Raw genomic sequence first — 23,166 nt, 5'->3', positions numbered from 1 at the left:
GCTTCACCACTTACCAACCATGAGTCCTTGGCCAAGTTAGTCTCCTTTCTAAGCCCAGTTCTCAGATGCAAAAAGGGAATAAAAAGGACTTCATAAGATTACTGCATGACACATGCACAGTGCCTGGTGTATCATACATGTTAAAAAATTCTTACTATTACCATTATTTTTTTGTTAGTTCTTTACCCACCCTAAATCTTAAACACATCTTGGAAATGAGCAAATCTGGAGACACCAAAGATGACAAAGTAGAGGCATATATGGAATGGCCAAGGAGGGATGAAAGCCAGAGAGAAACAGCTGCTGCTCTTCCGATCAGACTAGAAATCAACTGGCATTTTCCCTAGAACAATGTTCTCAAACTTGGTTACACACTAGAATCACCTAGGGATCTTGTAGAAATTCTGAAGCCCAGACCACACCCCAGACCAATTAGAGCACAATCTCTGGGGGTGGGACACAAGCATCAGTATTTTTTGAAGGTCCTCCAGTGATTCCAGTGTGCAGACAAGTTTGAAAACCACTGCCCTAGAACCTGCCAGTCTATCAGTTGGCATATTTATGAAGTAAAGTATTATTCTGGTGTTCACGGAACCAGGAGCCAGCCCTATTGGGCCAGGCTGAACTTGAAAAAATTCTGTCATGTTATTTCCTAACCTTATAACTTTACATAGACTAGATCTAGAAGAGTATTGTAGGGGAGATATAAGAAGATATGTCAATCATTTAAAGAGAAAACCTTCCTAAACTACTTGCACTTGGGCAACTGTTCTTTAAAAATCTAGAGCTGGGCAATGGGTATGGAATTTCTTTTGGGAGTGACAAAAACTTTCTATAATTAGATTGTGGTGATGGTTGCATCATTTTAGTGTAAATGAATATACTAAAAACTATTGAATTGTACACTTTAAATGAATGAATTGTATGGTATGTGATGTACATCTTGATAAAGCTGTTTAAAAAATCTAGAGGTGGGAGAATCACCTTCCTGAAATAAAAAGGTCAAATCAAGGATATGTAAGATTAAGTCTTCATGATGCTCCAGTTCTAGAAATATAGACTGTGTGCCTGTTGGTTTTGGTGCGAACTTGCAAATATAAGGAATTGAGACCTATAGGAGGTATAATTCTTGGCATTAGTAAAGGGCCAGTTTATGGTTATAGGGATGACAAACTGGTGGGAAAATCATTTAAGATGTTATAGAAAGAGGCTTTGTTTCTTACCAGATGGACCAGGGGTACAGTAGGGGATATGAGTACTGCACAGACTAGTTGTTTAGCTTAGGCAAGTCTCTTAACCTTTCTGAATTCTGGTTTCCTCATCTATAAAATAAAGATAATACCTCCTTTCAAAATTGTCATGAGAGTGAAAAGTAATGCATATAAAGTGTTTGTACTCAATGTAAAGTACTCATATAAAGTACAAGTATTCAATAAATATTTGTTGAACTAACAAATGATAATATCAATAATTCACCATTTACTGAGCATCCCTATTTGCCAGACATTGTAAAAGATGAAAAGACACAGTCCCTGCCATTATGGTACATGGAGTTCCACAGGAGACAGATATGCAAAAAAAAAAAAAAAAAAGGATAATGGAGATTTGCATAATACAAGAAGCAATGGGAGCAAAGGGAAAGAAACACCTAAGCTAGCCTGGGGAAATCAGGAAGGCTTCATAGAGGTGGTGATGCCTGAGCTAAAGGTTGAGTAGTAGTTTATCAAATAGTAAAGGGGGAAGGGGGGCAGGGAGGGGCCCTTGCAGGAAATTCCATGCAGAGGGATAATGATATTTCATTACTGCTGAAGCTTAAAGTATGTTTGTAAAACAGACAGTCTTTGCAAGAAAGTGAAGCCAGTAGGCAGGAGTTAGATCTTGAGGTTAGGTCAGGCCAAGGAGTTTTTATTTTATTATATATAGATGATAGTCATTGCAGAATTTTGAACTGACATAGATATGATATTATCAGGGATTTTTTGTTTGTTTTACAGACATTATTCTGGCAGCCATAAGTGAAATGGATTGGGGATATTGGGACTGAGACAAACAGAACAGTTGAAGGCTATTATAATATATGAGGAGAAGACTGACAAATGCTTGAACCACCACAGTGGCAGTATAGATGGAGAGAGATGACTGTGTAAAATCGTCAGGACTTGTTGATTACATGCCATAGGGAGTCAGGGAGAGGATGACCCTCCCCATCCCTCCCTCATTCTGAATGAGGCAGCTGGGTGGACGATGGTGTCATTCACTGAGGTAGTAAATCCTGGTGTAAGAACACAGAAAGCCAGATCCCTCTCTTTGAGACCAGAATATTGGTTCCTGGCCTTACCAGTCAAAAGGATATTCCTAAGGATGAAGGGTTTGGAAAACATCTGGGGACAATAAGAACCCCAGGTTTTGCCACTGGTTTTGGCAGCCAGTGGTAGTCTAGGTGAGGATTCAGATGAGCTAAGAAATCTCATGTCCAGATCAGGCTGGATTTTCCTTTTTTGTCCTCTGGTATGTTTGCCACTCAGATTACAGTTTGCTGTGTTTCTGCATTTGTGCAAGGTGGTAGCCTGGCTCCTGGGACGGTCTGGATCAGGGTGAGGGTGGAGTGAGATCAAGTCTCCAGCTCCAAGAGGCTTCCTGGGGCTAAGTGAAAAGCTGGCTCTTTTGAAACAGTCTATGTTGCTAGTTAACAACATATCAAGCATACCGTGGTGTCAAATAAAGGGGATTTGTAGGCACAATGCTGTTGGTAGCTGATCTCAATCATTCAAGGAAGCTATTAAATCTGTGAACATTAGCATTCTGCCAGGTAATGAGATCTAGTCCTTAGCGCCTCCCAGACACTGATTCTTTACTGATTTGGATCATCTCCCTCTCCTGGCTTCCTCCACCTTGCTTCACCTCCTTCCATACTGTCCTTGAAATCAATGAATGATAATTTAGTATATCACTAGCAAGTGTCTGAATAAAAAGGGTTTGGTTTCCACTGCGCCTCCTGTTACAACAAAAACGTGTACTGCATAAATGTAATTGGCTACATTAATGTGTGAGCCTTTTCTGCAAAGAGATGGATACATTTCGGAACAATCTGCAGAGAGTTTTGACTATATGGCAATGCTTCTAATTAGCTGTAGCTCTAATACAATCAGACTGAAGCAGAAGCTACTCATTTAGAATATTGGTGGATGACAACACTGGCTTGAACAAAGTGACCAGTCTCAAATGGCTACTCACTCTCTAGGCTGCAGGTTGCTAGGGCTCTGGCTGTCGCTGTTTTCCCCGCCGAAAAGGGGCGGGGGAAGTTGGTGTGTTAAGGGAAAAAAAAAAACCCTACATGTATGTTGTCTGCCTCTCTATAGAGGTAACAACCCGTGGAAAGAAATGCTGTTGAGCGGGAGGAAGGTGAAAAAATAGGTGGGTTTTTTGTTTTTTGTATGTGTATGTTTTTTTTTTCCTCCAATGCTGCGACGCATTAACCCTGCTGCTATTGGGATGTTCTCTGCTCAGCCTATTGGCTGAGCCCAGGAGCCGCTGCCTGCCAATCGGGTGGTGGAAGGCAGACAAATCTACCCCGCCACCAGCAAAAAACGGCGCGTAACCCTTGCGGCGCCGGCCCAGCCGCGCCAGAGCTGGCGCGGGGAAAGGGAGATAGGTGTCTCCAGCTGCTGTGGCCATTTGGGGTGGGTCGGCTTCTTCCGCTTCTCAGGACCGGGTAGAGAACTAGCAGGCGGCAGCAATGCTCCGCAAGGTGAGAAGCTGGATAGAAATCTGCAGGGGGACTACCCTTTTGTTCCTCTGTTGCCACCTGGGTTACGTTTTTGGGCAGATCCGCTACCCGGTCCCAGAGGAGTCACAGGAAGGGACTTTTGTAGGGAATGTCGCCCAAGATTTCCTGCTGGATACAGAGAGTCTGTCAGCTCGCAGGCTGCAGGTCGCTGGAGAGGTGAACCAAAGACACTTCCGTGTGGATTTGGACAGCGGAGCCCTGCTCATCAAGAATCCAATCGATCGAGAGGCACTGTGTGGGCTCAGTGCCAGCTGCATCGTGCCCCTGGAGTTTGTAACCGAAGGGCCTTTGGAAATGTACCGAGCAGAGGTAGAAATCGTGGATGTGAATGATCACGCCCCCCGATTTCCTCGGCAGCAGCTGGACTTGGAAATTGGAGAGGCAGCTCCTCCAGGACAGCGTTTCCCCTTGGAAAAGGCTCAGGATGCAGATGTGGGGAGCAACTCCATCAGCAGCTATAGACTAAGCTCCAATGAACACTTTGCACTGGATGTCAAGAAGCGCAGCGACGGCAGCCTGGTCCCAGAGCTGCTCCTGGAGAAACCTTTGGATCGGGAGAAGCAATCAGACTACCGCCTGGTGCTGACTGCTGTGGATGGAGGGAACCCCCCAAGATCTGGCACCGCAGAACTCCGGGTATCAGTGCTGGACGTGAACGACAACGCCCCAGCCTTCCAGCAATCCAGCTACAGGATAAGTGTGTTGGAGAGTGCACCGGCCGGCATGCTGCTCATCCAGCTCAATGCCTCTGACCCGGACCTGGGTCCCAGTGGTAACGTCACTTTTTCTTTCAGTGGTCACACCCCTGATCGTGTAAGAAACCTCTTTAGCCTGCACCCCACTACTGGAAAGCTTACCCTTCAGGGGCCCCTAGACTTTGAGAGTGAGAATTATTATGAATTTGATGTTCGCGCTCGTGACGGGGGTTCTCCAGCCATGGAGCAACATTGCAGCCTTCGGGTGGATCTCCTGGATGTAAATGACAATGCCCCCCACATCACGGTGACCTCAGAGCTTGGGACTCTCCCAGAGAGTGCAGAACCTGGCACTGTGGTGGCGCTCATCAGTGTGCAGGACCCTGACTCAGGGTCAAATGGAGATGTGAGCCTCCGTATTCCTGACCACCTGCCATTTGCCCTCAAGTCTGCCTTCAGGAACCAGTTCTCCCTGGTGACTGCTGGGCCCTTGGACCGAGAGGCCAGATCCAGCTATGACATCATGGTCACTGCTTCTGATGCTGGGAACCCTCCTCTGAGTACCCAGAGGACTATTTTCCTCAATATTTCAGATGTGAATGATAACCCACCTTCTTTCTTCCAGAGATCACATGAGGTGTTTGTTCCTGAGAACAATCGCCCAGGGGACCTGCTTTGCTCCCTTGCAGCCTCTGATCCAGACTCTGGCTTGAATGCGCTTATCTCCTACTCTCTCCTAGAGCCCAGAAATCGAGATGTGTCAGCTTCCTCCTTCATCTCTCTGAACCCCCAGACAGGAGCTGTTCATGCTACTCGATCCTTTGACTATGAGCAAACACAGACACTGCAGTTTGAGGTGCAGGCCCGGGATCGGGGCAACCCACCCCTTAGTAGCACTGTGACAGTTCGTCTATTTGTGCTGGACCTCAATGACAATGCCCCAGCTGTGCTCCGCCCTAGGGCCCGGCCTGGTTCCTTATGTCCCCAAGCACTGCCTCCATCAGTTGGTGCTGGCCACCTAGTCACAAAGGTGACTGCTGTGGACTTGGATTCAGGTTACAACGCTTGGGTTTCATATCAGCTCCTGGAGGCCCCAGATCCCAGCCTGTTTGCAGTCTCTCGCTATGCTGGGGAGGTACGGACGGCTGTTCCCATCCCAGCTGATCTCCCACCACAGAAGTTGGTCATTGTGGTAAAGGATAGTGGTAGCCCACCACTCTCTACCTCCGTTACTCTCCTAGTGTCCTTGGAGGAAGACACTCATCCAGTTGTTCCTGATCTTCGAGAATCTTCAGCTCCAAGGGAAGGAGAATCCCGCCTGACCCTCTACTTGGCTGTATCACTAGTGGCAATTTGCTTTGTCTCCTTTGGCTCATTCGTGGCACTGCTCTCTAAGTGTCTGCGTGGGGCTGCCTGTGGAGTGACCTGCCTTCCTGCTGGCACCTGTGCCTGTCTCACCCGATCTCGAAGGAGGGAGGGGCTTCCTCCTTCCAATGGGATCCTCCGAATCCAGCTAGGGTCAGATGATCCTATCAAGTTTGTTGATGTGGGTGGCCACTCTCATGGCTGTACACCCTTGGCTTCTGCACCCACTCGGAGCGATAGCTTCATGATGGTGAAGTCACCCAGTGCACCTATGGCAGGGGAGCCTGTTCGCCCAAGCTGCCCACCCTCTGATCTTCTCTATGGGCTAGAGGTGAGACCTTTACAGGCTCAGCCAATGCCTGAGGGTTATTCTGATCCAGGCATATGGCTGGGCCATGTCCCAGAGAGTACTAGCCTCTCTGTAAGAGCCTGTAGTGATGTCACCATTTTTGTGAGTGGTAACTATGTGGTAGATGCTGTGCTTTAGAAGTGTTTTGTGAATTAACCAGGGAGTTGTCACAGATTAGTACTTGGGGGTGGGTTATGCCCTTATCTGAGAGTAAGAAATGAAAGTAAGTGATCAAGAGCCAGAGTATTGTGGAAGCATGCTACCAGAATGTGGGAGCATACAAGGCTATAGTGCATAAGGATAGGATGCACCAGGCAGTCACCTAAACCCAGGTGACTCTTTCTCTACTCTTCCTGAATGAGGGGGCCAGGTTCTGGACTACCTTAACTCTAAGTTACCATTTCCCAATGGATTGAGGAGAGCTAGTGTCTTTGCCCCACAGTATCAAGTACACCCTAGTCCATTGTAAAGGGAACTCTGCTTGAAACACAGCAGAGAGCACAAAGAGGAAAGAGCCAAGGGAGTGGAGAGGCATCAAAGTAGAAGCAGAGATCTTTAGTCCAGGTCTTTCGGAGGCCCAATCAAGTCCCCACTGTGGGATTTGAGCTAGATGCAGTCGATTGAGGGCAGGGGAGTATTACCTTTTTGGGAAAAAAGCAGTAAGTGAAATCACTTAATGTCAGAAAACTGGTTTACAGCATGCTGCTGTAATTCATAGAGACAGCCACTCTCGGAGTCTTTAAGTAGAGTTCTTCTGAATTGGTGAAACCATAAATCCTAGAGGCCATGCCTAGACTCTAGTCACTCTCCTGGTGACCTGAATCAGTCCCATAAATGTTCCCCCTACCACAAACTGTGATGGTCATTCCATAGCTGAAGTCTGGGATCTCAGGAGAGCTGAGTCCTATAGCCATCAGCTGACATGGAGGTTCCTCAAAGCACTGCTGGAGAGTCAGAGCAAGACTCTGCAGGGTCCTAACGAAACTTTTCTCTCACCTTAGCAGCATTTAGTAGGATGACGGAGGGTGGGGGGAAGCGTGGGTTATGCTTCTCTCTCCCAGAAGGACAAAGTTTTGGTGGTTCAAGCAAAGTAGTGGAAGCTTCCGAAGTCATGCAGGAAGTTGCTGGGACAGGACACTGAGAAGTTCTGTACCACTTTGTCTTCCTGTTGAGTGCCATCTGAGCTGTCAAACTTGGCTGCCAAGGGGGCTGAATCAACCTGCAGCACGAAATGAGTGGGGAGGTAGAAGGCTTCTGTGACACAGATTTGCAGCTCCTGTTCCTAAGGTTTCCAGGACTGAGGAGACTTTATAATTGGTTGAGAGCAGACAGACTTTTTAGCCAATCAGACTCAGAGCTGAGGTGGGAGATCTGCTCTTCCTGCCCACCTCTCCTCCCCCAGCTCCCCAGCTCCACTCAGATTTAATTCCCCTCCCCCCCCCACCCCCGCCATTTGGTGACTAAGAAGAACTGCTGCAGGCAGACAGACCTCGGAGCAGTTTTTAAGAGGCTGGAAGGAGACATAGGAGATTTCAGCTGCTACATTCCAAGCTCTGGGTCTACCTTGGAGACAGGACAGCACAGAGTCAGTGTCCAGGAAGGGACTTCTGGGTCATGGGGCCCAAGACACCCCCACAGCTCGCTGGGAAATGGCAAGTGCTGTGCATGTTGTCCTTGTGCTGCTGGGGCTGGGTGTCTGGGCAGCTTCGTTACTCAGTGGTGGAGGAGTCTGAGCCGGGGACGCTGGTGGGGAATGTTGCCCAGGATCTAGGCTTAAAGGTGACAGATCTGTTGAGCCGCCGACTGCGGTTGGGCTCTGAGGAGAATGGACACTATTTTTCCCTGAGCTTGATGAGTGGTGCTCTGGCAGTGAATCAAAAGATTGACCGAGAAAGCCTGTGTGGAGCCAGCACCAGCTGTCTGCTGCCAGTGCAGGTGGTGACTGAACACCCCCTGGAACTAATCCGTGTAGAGGTAGAGATCCTGGATCTCAATGACAACTCTCCTAGGTTTGCCACCCCTGAGCGAGAGATACGCATTTCGGAATCAGCTGCCCTTGGGGCACGATTTCCACTGGATAGTGCCCAGGATCCAGATGTGGGGACCAATACTGTGAGCTTCTACACTCTAAGCCCCAGCATCCACTTCTCTCTGAATGTGAAGACCCTAAAAGATGGGAAGCTGTTCCCAGAGCTGGTGCTAGAGCAGCAACTCGACCGTGAAGCCCAGGCAAGACATCAGCTGGTACTCACTGCTGTGGATGGGGGTATCCCAGCCCGCTCAGGGACCACCCTCATCTCTGTCACTGTGCTGGACATCAATGATAATGCTCCAACCTTCCAGTCCTCAGTTCTACGTGTGGGACTCCCTGAGAATGCACCCATGGGTACACTGCTGCTCCGCCTTAATGCCACTGATCCAGATGAGGGCACCAATGGCCAACTAGACTATTCTTTTGGAGATCATACATCTGAAGCAGTGCGGAATCTCTTTGACCTAGACCCTAGCAGTGGAGCAATCCATGTATTGGGTCCCATAGACTTTGAGGAGTCAAGTTTCTATGAAATTCATGCAAGAGCCCGTGACCAGGGACAGCCAGCCATGGAAGGCCACTGTGTGATTCAAGTGGATGTGGGAGATGACAATGACAATGCCCCAGAGGTACTACTGGCCTCTTTAGTCAACCCTGTCCTGGAGAACACACCAGTGGGCACAGTAGTGGGATTGTTTAACGTGCGGGACCGAGACTCAGGGAAAAATAGTGAAGTGAGCCTTGATATCTCTCCAGACCTGCCATTTCAGATTAAGCCTTCTGGGAACCACTACTCACTGCTAACCAGCCAGCCCTTGGACCGTGAGGCCACATCCCACTATATCATTGAGCTGCTGGCCAGTGATGCAGGCTCACCTCCCCTGCATGCACATCTCACCATCAGGCTCAACATTTCAGATGTTAATGACAATGCACCCTTCTTCACCCAGCAGCTCTACACTGCTTACATCCCAGAAAACCAGCCTCCAGGCTCCCTTCTCTGCACTGTGGCTGCCTCTGATCCAGACACTGGGGATAATGCCCGCCTCACCTACTCCATTGTTGGGAATCAGATTCAGGGAGCCCCAGCCTCCTCCTTTGTGTATGTCAACCCTGAAGATGGGCGGGTCTTTGCCCAGCGTACCTTTGACTACGAATTGCTGCAGATGCTGCAGATCGTGGTAGGGGTTCAAGACTCTGGCTCGCCTCCATTGCATGCCAACACATCTCTGCATCTGTTTGTCCTAGACCAGAATGATAATGCCCCAGCTGTGCTGCACCCAAGACCAGGCCAGGAACTCTCAGTCCCCCAGCGTCTCCCTCGCTCTGCTCCTCCTGGCTCCTTGGTCACCAAGGTGACAGCAGTGGATGCTGATGCAGGCCACAATGCATGGCTCTCCTATTCACTGTTGCCACAGTCCACAGCCCCAGGACTGTTCCTGGTGTCTGCACATACTGGTGAGGTGCGCACAGCCCGGGCCTTACTGGAGGATGACTCTGACACCCAGCAGGTGGTGGTCCTGGTGCAGGACAATGGTGACCCTTCACTTTCCTCTACAGCCACAGTGCTGCTGGTTCTGGAGGACAAGGACCCTGAAGAAATGCCCAAATCCAGCGACTTCCTCACACACCCTCCTGAGCGTTCAGACCTTACCCTTTACCTCATTGTGGCTCTTGCAGCCATCAGTCTCTTATCCTTAGTCACCTTCACCTTTCTGTCGGCTAAGTGCCTTCGGGGGCATGCAGACGAGGATGGGGGTGGGGGCTGGTGCTGCAGGCGCCAGGACTCACCCTCCCGGGACTTCTATAAACAGTCCAGCCCCAGCCTACATGTGAGCTCAGACGGCACGCTCAAGTACATGGAGGTGACGCTGCGGCCCACAGACTCGCAGAGCCATTGCTACCGGACGTGCTTTTCACCAGCCTCGGACGGCAGTGACTTCACTTTTCTAAGGCCTCTCAGCGTCCAGCAGCCTTCAGCCCTGGCGCTGGAGCCTGACACCTTCCGGTCCCGCTCTAACACGCTGCGGGAGCGGAGCCAGGTGAGGGGCTGGGCGCGACCCCTGAGGGCGGCAATGGAGAAGCCGCCTCATAAGGGACCTTGAACTTGCATCCACAACTCTCCGGCGGGCGGGCTCGTCCGCTAGCTGCGCTCCACCCGATTGTCGGGACCCTTTGGACTGATTGCGTGGAACCAGAGATGTAGCCGAGGCAGGGATGGGGCTCTGAGCCCTGGGAGGTGGTGGTGATTGTGGGCGAGGGGGGTAGGACCGACCCCCGCCCCCACACTCAGAAACAGCTGGGGCCTGGCGATGTTTCTGGCGATTTCCGCCTGGGTCGGGGGTCCCGGGTGGAGGCAGATCACGCCTGCAGCAGCCTCCTAGGCTGGGCGCCGGCCTGCTCCCCCGGTCTCTAGGTTTCTTCCTACGTTTATCCCCTGTCCCTCGATCTGTGACTTCGCTGTTCTTCTCACCCTCCTTATTCCCACATCAAACAAACGCATCTGTGGACAGGACACAGGTGCACACGCAGGGCTCACGCGTGTCCTCCCCGCGGAACACACCCACGGGCCACACCCAGCGCCCTGGCTCGCCGCGCCTCACCTGCACACACGCGCGCCTCTCGCGCTTGGCCTTACACGCACGCCGCCTTTCACGGCCAGCCGCTGGTTGCCAGGTTCACACGCTCGGGCTGTCCCCGGCCCACCCGGCCTCCCTCCCCCGCTGCCGGCTTCAGAGGTGCTCAGTACTCACCGCTCACCGAGCGCGCTGGCGAGGATCCCGGGTCGTGGCCTCCTCTCCGCGCCGCCCGGGCTGGGCCGGGTCGCCTCCGGGCTGGCCTGGGCCAGGTGGCGGCGCCTGGAGCGGGGGAGCCACTCTGGGCGCTCTAGGCGCGGGGCGGGCAGGACTCTATGACCCGCGGGCCGGCCCGTCCCGCTGGGCCTGGGGCTCCCGGCGGAGGGCGGCGGCGCCTCCAGCCCAGAACCCGCGGGTGGGCAGGAGGGCCAAGCTGCTTGTGGCCCTAGGGGCGGCAGGGCCTGGCCTTAGGCGAATAAGCAGGCCTACAGGACAGGCAGCCTGGGACCTCAGTGGCACCGGAGGCCACGTCCTCTCGCAGGAAGTGGGAGCCTGGAGCACCCCGGCTCTGGAGCTCAGAGACAGGCTTTTAGCTCTGTCGTGACCACAGTGTGCCCAGCGATCTAGGATCAGGGCTTTGGGGGTGACCAAAGTATCTGAGACTCTGGCAAGTCCTTCCTTCCCTGGTGGATGGAAAGCCACAGCCTCTGCCAGATGCCAGGGTGCCCTCATATATGGGGCAACTATAATAGTGAAAAGCACAGGTTTCCAGGACCCTGGGAGCTTTGATTCAAAATATATCTATGCCCCACTGTGCCCCTACTGAATCAGAATTGTATTTTGAAACAACACCCCTAAGTGATTTTGACAGCCGACTGAGAGAGCCTTACTACACACCTCCTCTGAGAACCACAGCATTTCAGTTGCTCTTCCCAACACTTTTGTTGGATAGGTACTGGCATCCCCACTTTGTAACTGAGTTTCACACAGGTCAAGTGACTAGCTCAAGTTCATAGGGTAAGTGATAAAGATCTAGGCCTGTCTAATTCCAGAATTTGTGCTTTCAATCACTGGGTGCCTATAAAGCTGGAGGACAGGCGGGACGGTATGCATCTGCCAGAATGGGGCAAAAGTGGGGATCTTTCCCACTTAGGGCCTTCCGTGTGGAGAAGGCTTCTGAGGCTCCTTATCCTTGAGCAGCACTAACTGAACTTGGACCCGCCGTCCTCTTGTAGGTTGTGAGTTTTGCCCAGCACCACTCCGCCAATCTGTCAGGGTTCCTGCATGTCCGTGTAGGTTCTGCCGTGCCTAAGAATACAGTGGCTGAGGGCTGGACATCCCTGTGCCCTTCCCCACAGCAGCCCTGGAATGGTGTGGTGACTCCTGTTGCACCTTGAATGCCAATTTTCTGGGTTCTGCTCACAGCACTGCCACTTGTGAGCCTCAGAGTGCGTCACTTGGCTGCCCTGGGTCTTCCTTCTCCCCAGTGTAATCGGAGATGCTCACACCTTCTCTGCTCCTGGGAGTGAGTGTGAGAATTAATTACCAGCACACCCCAGAAACGGGGAGGAAATGGCTCTAGGAGTGCTCCATGTGAGGGTGCAATGGGATACACACCCTCTGGAGAGGCTGGGAGGGAATCAGGAGTGAATTGCTGGCCAGAGTCCCACACCTTCATTCAGGTGGGAGATGGCTACAAATGAGCCCCTTGGGAGCCCTGGAGTCTTAGCTGGCTTTGCTTGGAGGCTGTGGGAGCTTGATCTCTGCTGGGCTCCATCCCAGCCGTTTTCTGTATCCCAGACAGAGTGGCCTTGTTCTCTCCTCCTTAGTCACAGCCATTGTCTGGCATGAGCTCTGGGGTGAGAGGTGTCCTGGGGCTTGGATGCCCTGCAAAGGCCCAGTCTGGCATGACTCCTAAATTAATAATGTATTTAGCTGTGGGAAGGGATCCTTGAGAGCCAAGGGCCTGGAGGAGGTGTCCCTCTGAATGTGTTAGAGCATAACCTGGCACAAAAAGGGTTACCCGGAGCAGCAGCCATCTTGCTGCAGAGGATGCTTTGTCCCCAGCTGAGGAGCTGAATAAATTCTTTCTAGGGCTGACAGAATTCTCATCTAAAAGCCTCCTCTGGCGCTTTTGGCGGCCTTCTCTGCACCCCTCCCTCCTGGTTCCGCAGGAGACACGTTCAACCCTTGAATCTCAGCTCAGAAGCTTTGAGTCTGGGGGCAGGGAGGAGGGGCCATTTCTTTAGCAAAGGAATCTGGGTTTGCTCTCTGTGGTCAGATAAATGTTATTTTCTCTCTTTGTCGCTGGTACCTCAGACCTGTGAGACCTGAGGTGTATTTTGTCTTTGAAGATGTCTACCCCTTGCTGATCTCACCCCATTTTCATCTCTGTGTCCACTCCCTTCTTTCCCCCCAGTCCATCCCCAGGGGCTCGGGTGACGTTCTGACTTCTCTGGGTACTCAGTCCCTTTCCCTCTGTTTTCTCTACAGCAAGCCCCGCCCAACACGGACTGGCGTTTCTCTCAGGCCCAGAGACCTGGCACCAGCGGGTAGGTGACTGCCTCTCCAGCCCACCCTCTTCTCTGCGGCATTTTCTCAGTGATGACGTGGGAGGAGGTGGGGGGAGGGCTCAGCATTTGCTACAAATGGCTTCTCCCCTCTGTTCCAGATTTCAGGGAGATTTTTGTATATTGGGAACCAGAAGGAAGAGGCGCCTACTCTGGCTATTTTGGAAGCTCAATTCACACACTCATCCTCTCCCTTCTCCCCACCATATGAAACTTTTCCTATCTTCTTGGGGCTCTGTGGGACCAAAGGATAGTCTTAAGGTGGTCTCTGGGTGGAGAGGAAGCTTTTTATACCCATCTACTGCTCTCGTCCTCCTGCCAAAAGTTGGGCTGGGCTCCATCCTGACCTGGGGGTTCAGGTAGAAAAATTCTGGGACAGGAGGAGGAGTGGAGGAGCTGTCTTAAGTCAGAGCCTCCTCGAGAGCCCGCAGGAGAGAGCAGAGGCAGAGGGGAAGAAGGTCAGGCAGCTGTGGGGAGAGCAGAGACAGCACAGCTGGAGGTGGGGCTGAGGAGGAGAGCCCAGGCCGGGAGCTCTGGGGGCAGGTCTCCCTCTTCCAGGCTGCCCTCTGGTCCCCGCAGGCCCTGCCCTCTCTGTCTGCAGGCCTTTTGTCTCTGCCACTCTCTCTTATCTCTGCATCCTTACCTCAGTCTCTATCTCAGTTTGCAATCTCTCCCTCTCTTTCCAGGTCTCTATCTCAGTTTCTGTCTTTATTACTGCATCTCGGTCCCTCCCATTTGTGTCTACTTGCATTGATCTGTGCCTTACACTGCGCCTGCCACGGCTAGGTGCTCGATAGCTGTGGAATCAATGAATAAATGTGACTCTTCCTTAGTCTCAGTCTCTGTTTCTCCTTTTCTCTCTGTGTCTGCCTTCCTGTCTCTGACCTTGACCTCTATTCTGTCTCTCCTTCCTTCATCATTTCCTGGTGTCCTTGTGTTCCTCTATCTCCAGACTTGCTTCTCAGTCCCTCACTGCTTCTGCTCTCCTCTCTGTTCTCAGCCTCTCTGTGTCTCTTTCCTTGTCTCTGTCTCTCTTTGTATATATTTCTAAGTCTTTAGCTTGTCTCTTTGTGCCTCACTGAGTCTCTTTCTACGTTACTCTTTCTTTATCTCTGTTTCTCTTTTATCCTATCTTTTACTTTGTATCCCTCTCTCTCTCTCATTTCTCTGTACTTATGGGCAAGCCAGCACATGCATGCCCCCCTACACGCACTCTACCCCCCTGCCCCTCACACGCAGAGCCTTTGATCACCACTCTACACCACACGCCCTCCCCTCCAGGCTGGCCCAGCTGCTCATTTCATGCGGGTTTGAATCCCTGCTGAGATAGGAACCCCCTGTGAGGAGGGGGAGGGAAACTTCAGTGGAAAGACCTTCACTTGGTCTGAGGGGTGTGGGGCGGGTTCTGGGCCAGGCCTCCCTGGTAGAAGTCAGGAGCCTGGAGGAGTCCAAGGAGCTCAGGAGAGAGAAGGAGAGAGCACCTCCTCACTTGTTGGGCACTTGCTGCCCACACTTCCCAGGATGCTACGGTGCTGTCACAAGAACCCAGGAGACCTTGGTGTATGGTGGAGACTCCAGCTCCTGGGCATGTGCAGTTCTGCCACTGGTATTAGGATATCAAGACACTTCCTGGAAGGCCCTTAGAAGGCAGCAAACCAGATGGCTTGGACTGCCCTTGCTCCTCCCTTGACCCCAGCTGTCTCGTTTCTCCCTACTAGCCTTCCCAGCCTTCCCATAGGTTATCCATTAGGTCATTCATGTATTCAGGTATTCATTCAAGTAGTCATTCATTCAGCAAATATTTATTGAGCATCTACTATGAGCCAGGTCCCGTGCTAACCACTGGCCTATAAGAGTAAATAAGCAGACATGATCCTTGAACTCACAGATTTCCAGGCTAGCAAGTGAAACAGAAAATTGACAACAAATCTGGTTACAAATCACAAGTTCTGAGAAGAAGAAGATAATGTGAGTGTAATGGGGGAGGGGGATAGAGGAGGCCTCCAGGAGGAGGTGACATTGAGCTGAGGCGATGAGAAGTACTGGGCAGGTTTTGTTCTCTTTACCCACTCCCACCCCAGGCCATATACTGGCCCTGAAACAGAATCCACCACTGAAGCTGGAAGCCCCTCCAGTTCCTCTGAGGTGTCCTCTGGGTTGAGGACCTTACTCCTGCCTCAAGTCCCCCCTCATCATGTGAGAGACCTGGTGGCCTGAAATGCACGCAGGAGCTCTTGGCAGCTGGAGAAGGCTCAGGAACGCTCCCTTCCTTAGTTAACTTGAGGGGTGTGGGACAAACATTTCTGATTTAGCTCCAAAGGCCCAGATGAAATAAGTATTCAGGGCCCAGTCCAGCCACTGGCACCCCCCTCCTTCACTCATTCAATAAACAGTTAGTAAGCCTCTACGTAGGCCAGGTAGTACTCTAGGTGTAGGAGATGTAAAAGAGACATAGTTCCTGCCCTCGAGAAGTTTACAGTGTGTTGAGGGAAACAAATATTAACCAAATAATCACAAAAGATAGATGTAAGGTGGCAGGTATCATAAGTGCTATGAAGAGCAGTGCCTGGAGGTGAGAGCATAAAGTAGGGATTTGACCTGGTCAGGGAGCAGGAGGACATCCAGGAGGAAATGAGTTATGCTGAGATCTGAAAGATGAATATGAATTAACCAGCTGAAGGAAAGAGGGAAGAGCATTCCAGGTGGTGGGAAGGGCATATGCAAAGGCCCTGTGGTGAGGTCCCTCAGGATCAACAGAACGACAGGGAGTTTTTTCTTTGCTGCCATTTTGATGAGTAAATTGGAGTGAGAAGATGAAGAGGGGAGATTTCTTTTATTCAGTCTAACCCTGGTTCCAGCCTTCCACTGCTTCTCTGCCCCACTCCCTCCCCACCATCTTGGCTAGTGGCACACCAGGTTCAGAGCAGGGCTAGTGTTGAGTTCTTCAGTAAACCTGATTCAAGTTCAAGTCAGCACTGGGTCACATTTCCTAGACAAAAGGGAAAAAGACTCACATTCTTAAGTCCCTGCCTGCCAGGTGCTCTACCTCCCCACCACTATCCCTTCTCAGGTCATCCTTTTGGCTTCTTATCCCAACAGCTGTTATCTCAAGCTCTGAATCCAGCAAGCCAGTTCTCCCTTCTCAGGCTGTAACCCAGGCCCCACCCTGCAGCTGTTTCCCACCTCTGCACAGAGAAGAGAGTCTCCACTTGGCTTCCTCTGGTCTCTACTCTGTTCTCCTTTGATGGCTCCACACTACCCTTCCCCAACTCTGGATCCCCTTCTATTCCCCCTCCTCTGAGAGACCTCTCCTTGCTCTTCCTCAGTTTGATTAGTCATTCAACAAACAAATAAATAGAAACTTGTTTTTTTTTTCAGCTTTTAAAAGAATACATGCTCACTATAGAAACATGAGAAATAGAGAAAAAAATTAAAAGAAAAAGAACTCTAATTTCACAACCCAGGGAAACCACCACTAACGTTGTTTTTAATATGGAACATTTCAAATCTGTATAAAAGCAGTAAGAATGGTATAATGAACCTCTACGATCCCACTATCCAGCTTCGACCAATGCCTTACCTCGTTCCGCTTCTATCTCCACTCCCGTCCTCCCTTGAGTTATTTTGAAGCAAGTCTCAGCCATCATATAATTTCATCTGAGTCTTCACTATCTTTAACAGGTGATTCTTTTTTTAAACACATATGTACCAAAAATAGCATTAACAAACTAATAATTAGTATATTAATAATAAATAATATTAATAAACAAATGTTTTCAAATAGCCAGTCAGTATTCACATTTCCCCAATTGTCTATCTCACTCTTTCTGTTCGTTTTTTTGCACACTTATCCAAATGAAGGCCCACATTTTGTATTTTTTTGAGTACCTCAAATCTCTTAAGCTCTTTTAATATTTTCCTATTTATATTTCTAGACCTTTTCTTTGTGTAGTCAGCATGCACAGGCTTCTTCCTCTTCTTTTTCTTTTTTAAATTTGATTCACCTAAATAAATCATTCACAAACTTTTTCACGGAATATCAAGAACTTTCATTCCTAGTCAAGGCTGGTATATTTCTCACCAGTTTGGGATTTTTTTTTTAGTAATCGAGGTCATACTTTCCATCAGTGTTATAGCCTGTTCTTTTCTCTCTTTGCCATATATATCATGAGAATTTCCCCATGTCAGTAAAAAATTCTTCAGAAGTCATTTAATTGTTGCATAACAGCCCCTCATATGGACACATGCATATATTTTAAAATGCTGATAGGCTTTTACGATGTTAAAAAAATACAGAGGCATTTATATTTTAAGCCAGTTAAATTCAGGCTGTTGTCCAGGGTGCCTTCCTAGAGTTCTCCTTTTTTTGAGCATGATGCAGGGAGCATCTGACCACAGTCCAGCCTCTGAGGTGCTCCCTCACCCTCACACCTTGCACGCCGGAACCCACACTCCTTAGGGCCAGAACTGTATCTCTGTCCCTAAACCCTAGGGCCTGTCACAGACACTGGTACCCAGGGGGCACTTGGAAAGTGGTCAAATGGATATAGGCCATCCCCTCCACTGTTATTCTTCACTGTTCCTCAAACCCTAGGAGAGTCCCTGATCCCTGCTGAAGCCCCGTATGTTGTCGCCTATAGGATCGTACGTAGGCTTTGGAGTCCCGTTAGGCCTCTTTCAGGTTGCAGCTCTGCCCGTTACCAGCTTGTGACTTTGGGAAAGTCTCTCAACTTCTCTGAGCCCCGAGTTCATCTGCTGGCAAATAAGAATAATCATAACACTTATCTGCGGCTGGTTCTGACGCTGAAATAGGCAGTCCATATAATTTATTCAGCGCAGAACCCAGAGAATAGGAAGCTCTCAGTAAATGGTTCAAAAAGAAGTTTCTCCCCCTACACTCTCTCTTGCCCAACTTCAAAGAGCTGGCAGGCTGCCCATGTGCTTGATCTCCAGCCTTCAACAGTTCCCAAGAATCCTCCTGACAGCCCAGCCCATGGTTCCAGGCCCACCCTCCCACTCACCTTTATTCCCTCAACACCACTACCCACCCCCCACAGGGCGTCCTCCTAACCTGGATTCTGACCCTGTTATCTACCCCACAGCCCCACAGCTCTTCTCCGGCTGCCGCCCCCCTCCGCCTCCTCTCCCCACTCTATCCCCACCTGGGCCTGAGCCCACCTGCCTCATCCCTGAGCCCTCAGGCAGGCCCAGGGAGAGCTCAGCAGGGCTGCAAGGAACGACCTCTGGATTTTCATGGAGACAGAGGCGGCTGAGGCCCCATCACTGGGCTCCTGTCCTCCCAGATGTCTGTATCCTCAACCCCGAGTCCTCTCCCAGGAGCAAGGGTGACTTTTGAATATTTAACTCCTATCATGACAACCCCACCCCCACCCCGTCCCCTTTAAACACCTCAGTGGCTTCCCAGAGCTCTTAGGATGAGACCAAAATCTTTGGCGTCCACTCTGCAGCGCAAGCCCCTGACGTGACCTCCCTTTGTGACAGCCACGCTGGCTTTCCCTTAGTCCTTTGAATTGGCCAGGCTCCTCCCAGCCTCAGAAGCTCAGGGCCTGTTGCTCCCCCTGCCTGGAGCTCTCTCCCACAACACTGCACCTTCTCCAAGATAATTTAATTTTACCCTTCAATTTTTTACTTTGAAATGTTTTAAACCTATCGAAAAGTTGAAAGAATAGTATGATGAATATCCAAATATTCTTTTTACCTGGATTCATCAAGTGTTAATATTTTGCCCATTTGTTTTCTCTCTCTCTACACACATACACCGTTTTTTTCCTGAACCATTTGAGAGTTGCAAACGTCATAACATTTGAAATACTTCAGTACATATATCCTAATAACAATAATACCCTCATACATAACCACAAAAGAATGATCACATTTGAGGAATTTAACACTAATGCAATAATATACAGTCCACTAGTAGATTTTCATAAATGATCCCCAAATGTCCTTTTAACCTGTTTTTTTTTTTTTTTTTAACTCCAGGATTCAGTCAAGGAGCATGAATTGCATTTGCCATGTCGCTTTCATCTCCTTTAATCTAAAACAGCCTCCTTACCTTTTTTTGTTTCCTTTTTATGACATAGACATTTTTTAAAGAGTCCAGGCCAGTTGTCTTTTGAAATGTCCCACAGTCTGGGTTACCCGATCATTTTCGCATGGCGAGATTCAGGGGAAACAGGCTTGGAGAGAATACTGCGTGGGTGGCATCGTGTACTCCCACTGCATCACATCGGGAATCACTTTACGTCAGTCTGTCCTATCGTCAGTGATGTTCAGTTTGTTCACGCGGTTAAAGTGGTCCCCAGATCTCTCTATTACAAAGCTATTTTAAAATATTTGTGATTACGAAGTAATCTGTAGGTGATATTTGAGACTGGGAAGGCTGAATCTGTTTTTATATATCGGTGGTTACAAAGCGGTGATTTTCTATTGTTCCTCCTACATTTGTTTAGCTGGGATTCTTTTCCAAATCACCTGGATAATTTCCTCAGATTTAAATTCCCTGTCTTTTCGGTAGGGAAGCCTGGACTGGCTGAGCTCCTAACCCCGACTAAGTCAGGACTCCCCTGGACCTCCTGCTCTTTGCCACCATGGCACTTGTCACAATTGCAATTAAATAATTGTATGATTATCTATCTTATTTTATTTTATTTTATTTTTTTGAGGAAGATTAGCCCTGAGCTAACTACTGCCAATCCTCCTCTTTTTGCTGAGAAAGACTGGCCCTGAGCTAACATCCATGCCCATCTTCCTCTACTTTATACATGGGACGCCTACCACAGCATGGCATGCCTAGCGGTGCTGTGACCGCACCTGGGATCCAAACTGGTGGACCCCGGGCCGCTGAGAAGCAGAACATGCTAACTTAACCGCTGAGCCACCGGGCAGGCCCTGATTATTTAATATCAGCCTCTCAATATAGATTGTGAGCACTGTAGAGACCGACTATTTCAGTCATGTTCACAGCCTTAACCCCAGCACCTAGCCCAGTGTCTGGTGCCCAGTAATTGCTCAATAAATATTGATTGAGTAAATGGACACAGAATTCCACCTCTGCGGAGGAAGAAATGAGACTCCTGCTTCCCCCTCCAACCTAACTCTGCGTTTGCTGTGACGGCACAGAGGGCGCACACAGCAGCTGTGGGCTCTGATCTGAGCCTTGGACTGAGCCCGCCTACCTGGGGGTGGGGAGTCCCAGGTTGAAGGAAACCATAAGCGGGGACAGACCTGGGGAAAATTGTAAAGCAGTTCTTGGCTGTGCCCACCCACCATGACAAAATGTGCACATGCGCTCGCGAACACATGCTTGCATGCCTTCCAGGCCTGCCCTGCAGCCCCTTCCCTGATGCCAAATCCTTCTTACCGCATAGTGACCTGACTCTCCGGGCCTTTCCAGCTTCGTTCAACCACGAGCATTTATTGAGGAACTTCGGTGTGCCAGATGGTGCCACGGGTCACCTAAGAGACTGTGTGCCTGTCAGGGTGCTTCCCTCTCCCCTCAAAAATGGAAATGATTTGATCCTTGAAAATTCCAAAAGAACATGGAAATAGTCACTATGGGAAAAATCTCAGTTGGGTTGGAATTCCTTAGGGTTCTTTCACAGGTTTGCATTTTTAACAGTTGGGAATCACTTCATGTTTTTCTCAACGCTTAGAGAGTCTAAAGGTCTTAATTAGGTGCTTCTATAGGAAGCAGGCAGACACAGTCCTGGTGGTGGAGCAGACAGGGACAACAGCAGTACCCAGTAACGGGGGGTACCAGAACTGCCACGGAGGGGTACCTGACCCAGCCTGGGGGCGCTTAGGGATGGCTCTGACAAATTTTATTCTTGGTACCAAGGCAGAGGGTGGGAACTGGCGTTCCAGAGACCAGTACCTGCCCGGGAGTCGCTGTAAGAGAGAGCTTGAGGAACTAGGGAAGTGCCTCAGAAAAGAGGTGATGATAGAATGTTTGGGAACAGAGCTGGGGGTGTTCCTGTAAAATAGGAGGGGCGGGTCCTTCTGTGCCCTGAGGATTTAGCAAGCCGTCGAAGTGATCAGATTTCACTTTTAGACCTCTCCCTGCTCCAGGGTCCCTGCAGGCTCCCTCCCTCTCCCCCTGCTTCTCTCTAGTCCTCACCCCTTTCTGGGCTCTGATTCATTTTCTCCCACTTCCCACCTTCACTGCCCTCAGGGGAGGGCCTGACCTCCCTTGCTGTGAGGCTGTGACATTGAGCCACTGCCCTCTCATGGGGAGGAAGCTGCAGTTTCTCCTGCTCTATCCCTCCAAGGGCCCTGGTGTCTGAGACAGGACAGAGCTGGTTTGGGGACTGACACGTGGGGGTCTGGCTTCTGAAGGCTTGTATAAGCTACCTCCTATCTTGTTGAAAGGGGGCAGGTCTTGGGCATGGGGTGGGGATAGGGTACTAGATCTGGAAGCCCTGGAACAGGACAGGAGGGGCATGAGCTGGGCTAGCCTGGGACATCGTGCTCACCATCCCACTCTCTCCCCAGCTCCCAAAATGGCGATGAAACCGGTACCTGGCCCAACAACCAGTTTGACACAGAGATGCTACAAGCCATGATCTTGGCCTCTGCCAGTGGTAAGTTGTGCCAATATGTGTGTTGGGATGGAAGACCTGGGGTTCTGGGACATCCCACAGCCACCATGCCCTGAGAGTGGCTATCAACCTGCATGGTTTCTCTGGATCTTTCAGCTGCTCTGAGAGGACCCATAATTCCAGGTCATAAAGCCAGGTCAGGGAACAGATGATGGACTGGGGTTCCTGGGATGCCCAGAGGGGAGTGAACAAGGAAAGATCCATCAAGAAGATGTGGGGAGTAGTTGTTATGAGTCTAACTATGGAAGGGGGAGAGCATAGGTTGGGTCCAAGCTTTGCCACTTACTATCTTTGTGAATTTGATCAATTTGCTTAATCTCACTAAACCTCAGTTTCCTCAGCCCAGAAAAAGGGTTGTTGTGAGGATGAAATGAGATGATCCCATCAAACACGAAGTACTGGGCCAGACACATACAAGCCCTCCATCCATGGAAGTGGTTGTGGATTCTCCCAGCAGAGAGAACACTCTGGATGTGTGAGACCCCCTTTCTTTTTGGTAGCCCCCACCTCCAGAGCAGGATTTTGGTTTCCCCACAAGGCTAAGAGAGAACTTTACATGCAATAGAGATTCAGCTGTTGGTGGTTGTCCCTGAAGAGTCACAAGGGTCCTCAGCAGGGGAAGCAGAATAATATCATGTACTTAAGAGGACAGGCTTTGGAGGAAGGGCAACCTGGACTCAAATCCTGGTGCCCCCCACTTAGCTGTGAGTCCTCAGGCAAGTCACTAAGCCCCTCTGGGCCTTAGTTTCACTGACTGTGCAATAGGTACAATGACAATAGATCTCACTGTGGCGTCATGAGGGCCAAATGTAAGGCCTCAGCACAGGATCAGCAGAAAGTAAGGGCACGATACACAGTGGCTAAAATTGATTAATTAGTATCTTTTCTGACCTACAGAAAGCAGAATTAGAATAATGCCTATTAATAAGGACTGGCTTCTGGAGCAGCAAATCCTGGGGCTTATATGGCGGCTGGCAGCGGATTAAGGCACTGGCCTTACAGAGTGACCTACCCTCCAGCACATCTGGAGGGCTGGTGGGCAGAGAATCAGGTAGAATCAGAACCCCACTCACTATAATCACGCCTGTGCCTCATCCCGGGCATGTGCTAGACAAACTGTAGGGGCCTCTCGTGAGTGACTCCTCTCCCTCGCTCTGCCAGGCGAGTCTGA

The 23,166-nt window shown here is 50.1% G+C and overlaps 1 protein-coding gene across 26 annotated transcripts in view; it reads left to right on the top strand.

Moving 5' to 3' along the window:
- Positions 1-23,166, top strand: part of LOC106836957 (protocadherin gamma-C4) — a 172,211-nt gene that overhangs the window by 143,244 nt on the left and 5,801 nt on the right. For 23 of the 26 annotated variants that reach the window (XM_070518087.1, XM_070518085.1, XM_070518086.1 and 20 more), the window contains 2 exons: positions 13,298-13,356; positions 21,889-21,977. In XM_070518087.1, the coding sequence (XP_070374188.1) occupies positions 13,298-13,356; positions 21,889-21,977 (148 nt within the window). Of the gene's footprint in view, positions 1-3,605; positions 6,179-7,660; positions 10,271-13,297; positions 13,357-21,888; positions 21,978-23,166 lie in introns of those variants that run through there. The other 3 variants (XM_070518066.1, XM_070518064.1, XM_070518088.1) reach the window with 3 other exon arrangements.

This window comes from Equus asinus, chromosome 9, assembly GCF_041296235.1.
Source record: "Equus asinus isolate D_3611 breed Donkey chromosome 9, EquAss-T2T_v2, whole genome shotgun sequence".
In the NCBI taxonomy this organism is placed as follows: domain Eukaryota; kingdom Metazoa; phylum Chordata; class Mammalia; order Perissodactyla; family Equidae; genus Equus; species Equus asinus.
This window is presented reverse-complemented; position numbering and strand designations above follow the sequence as displayed.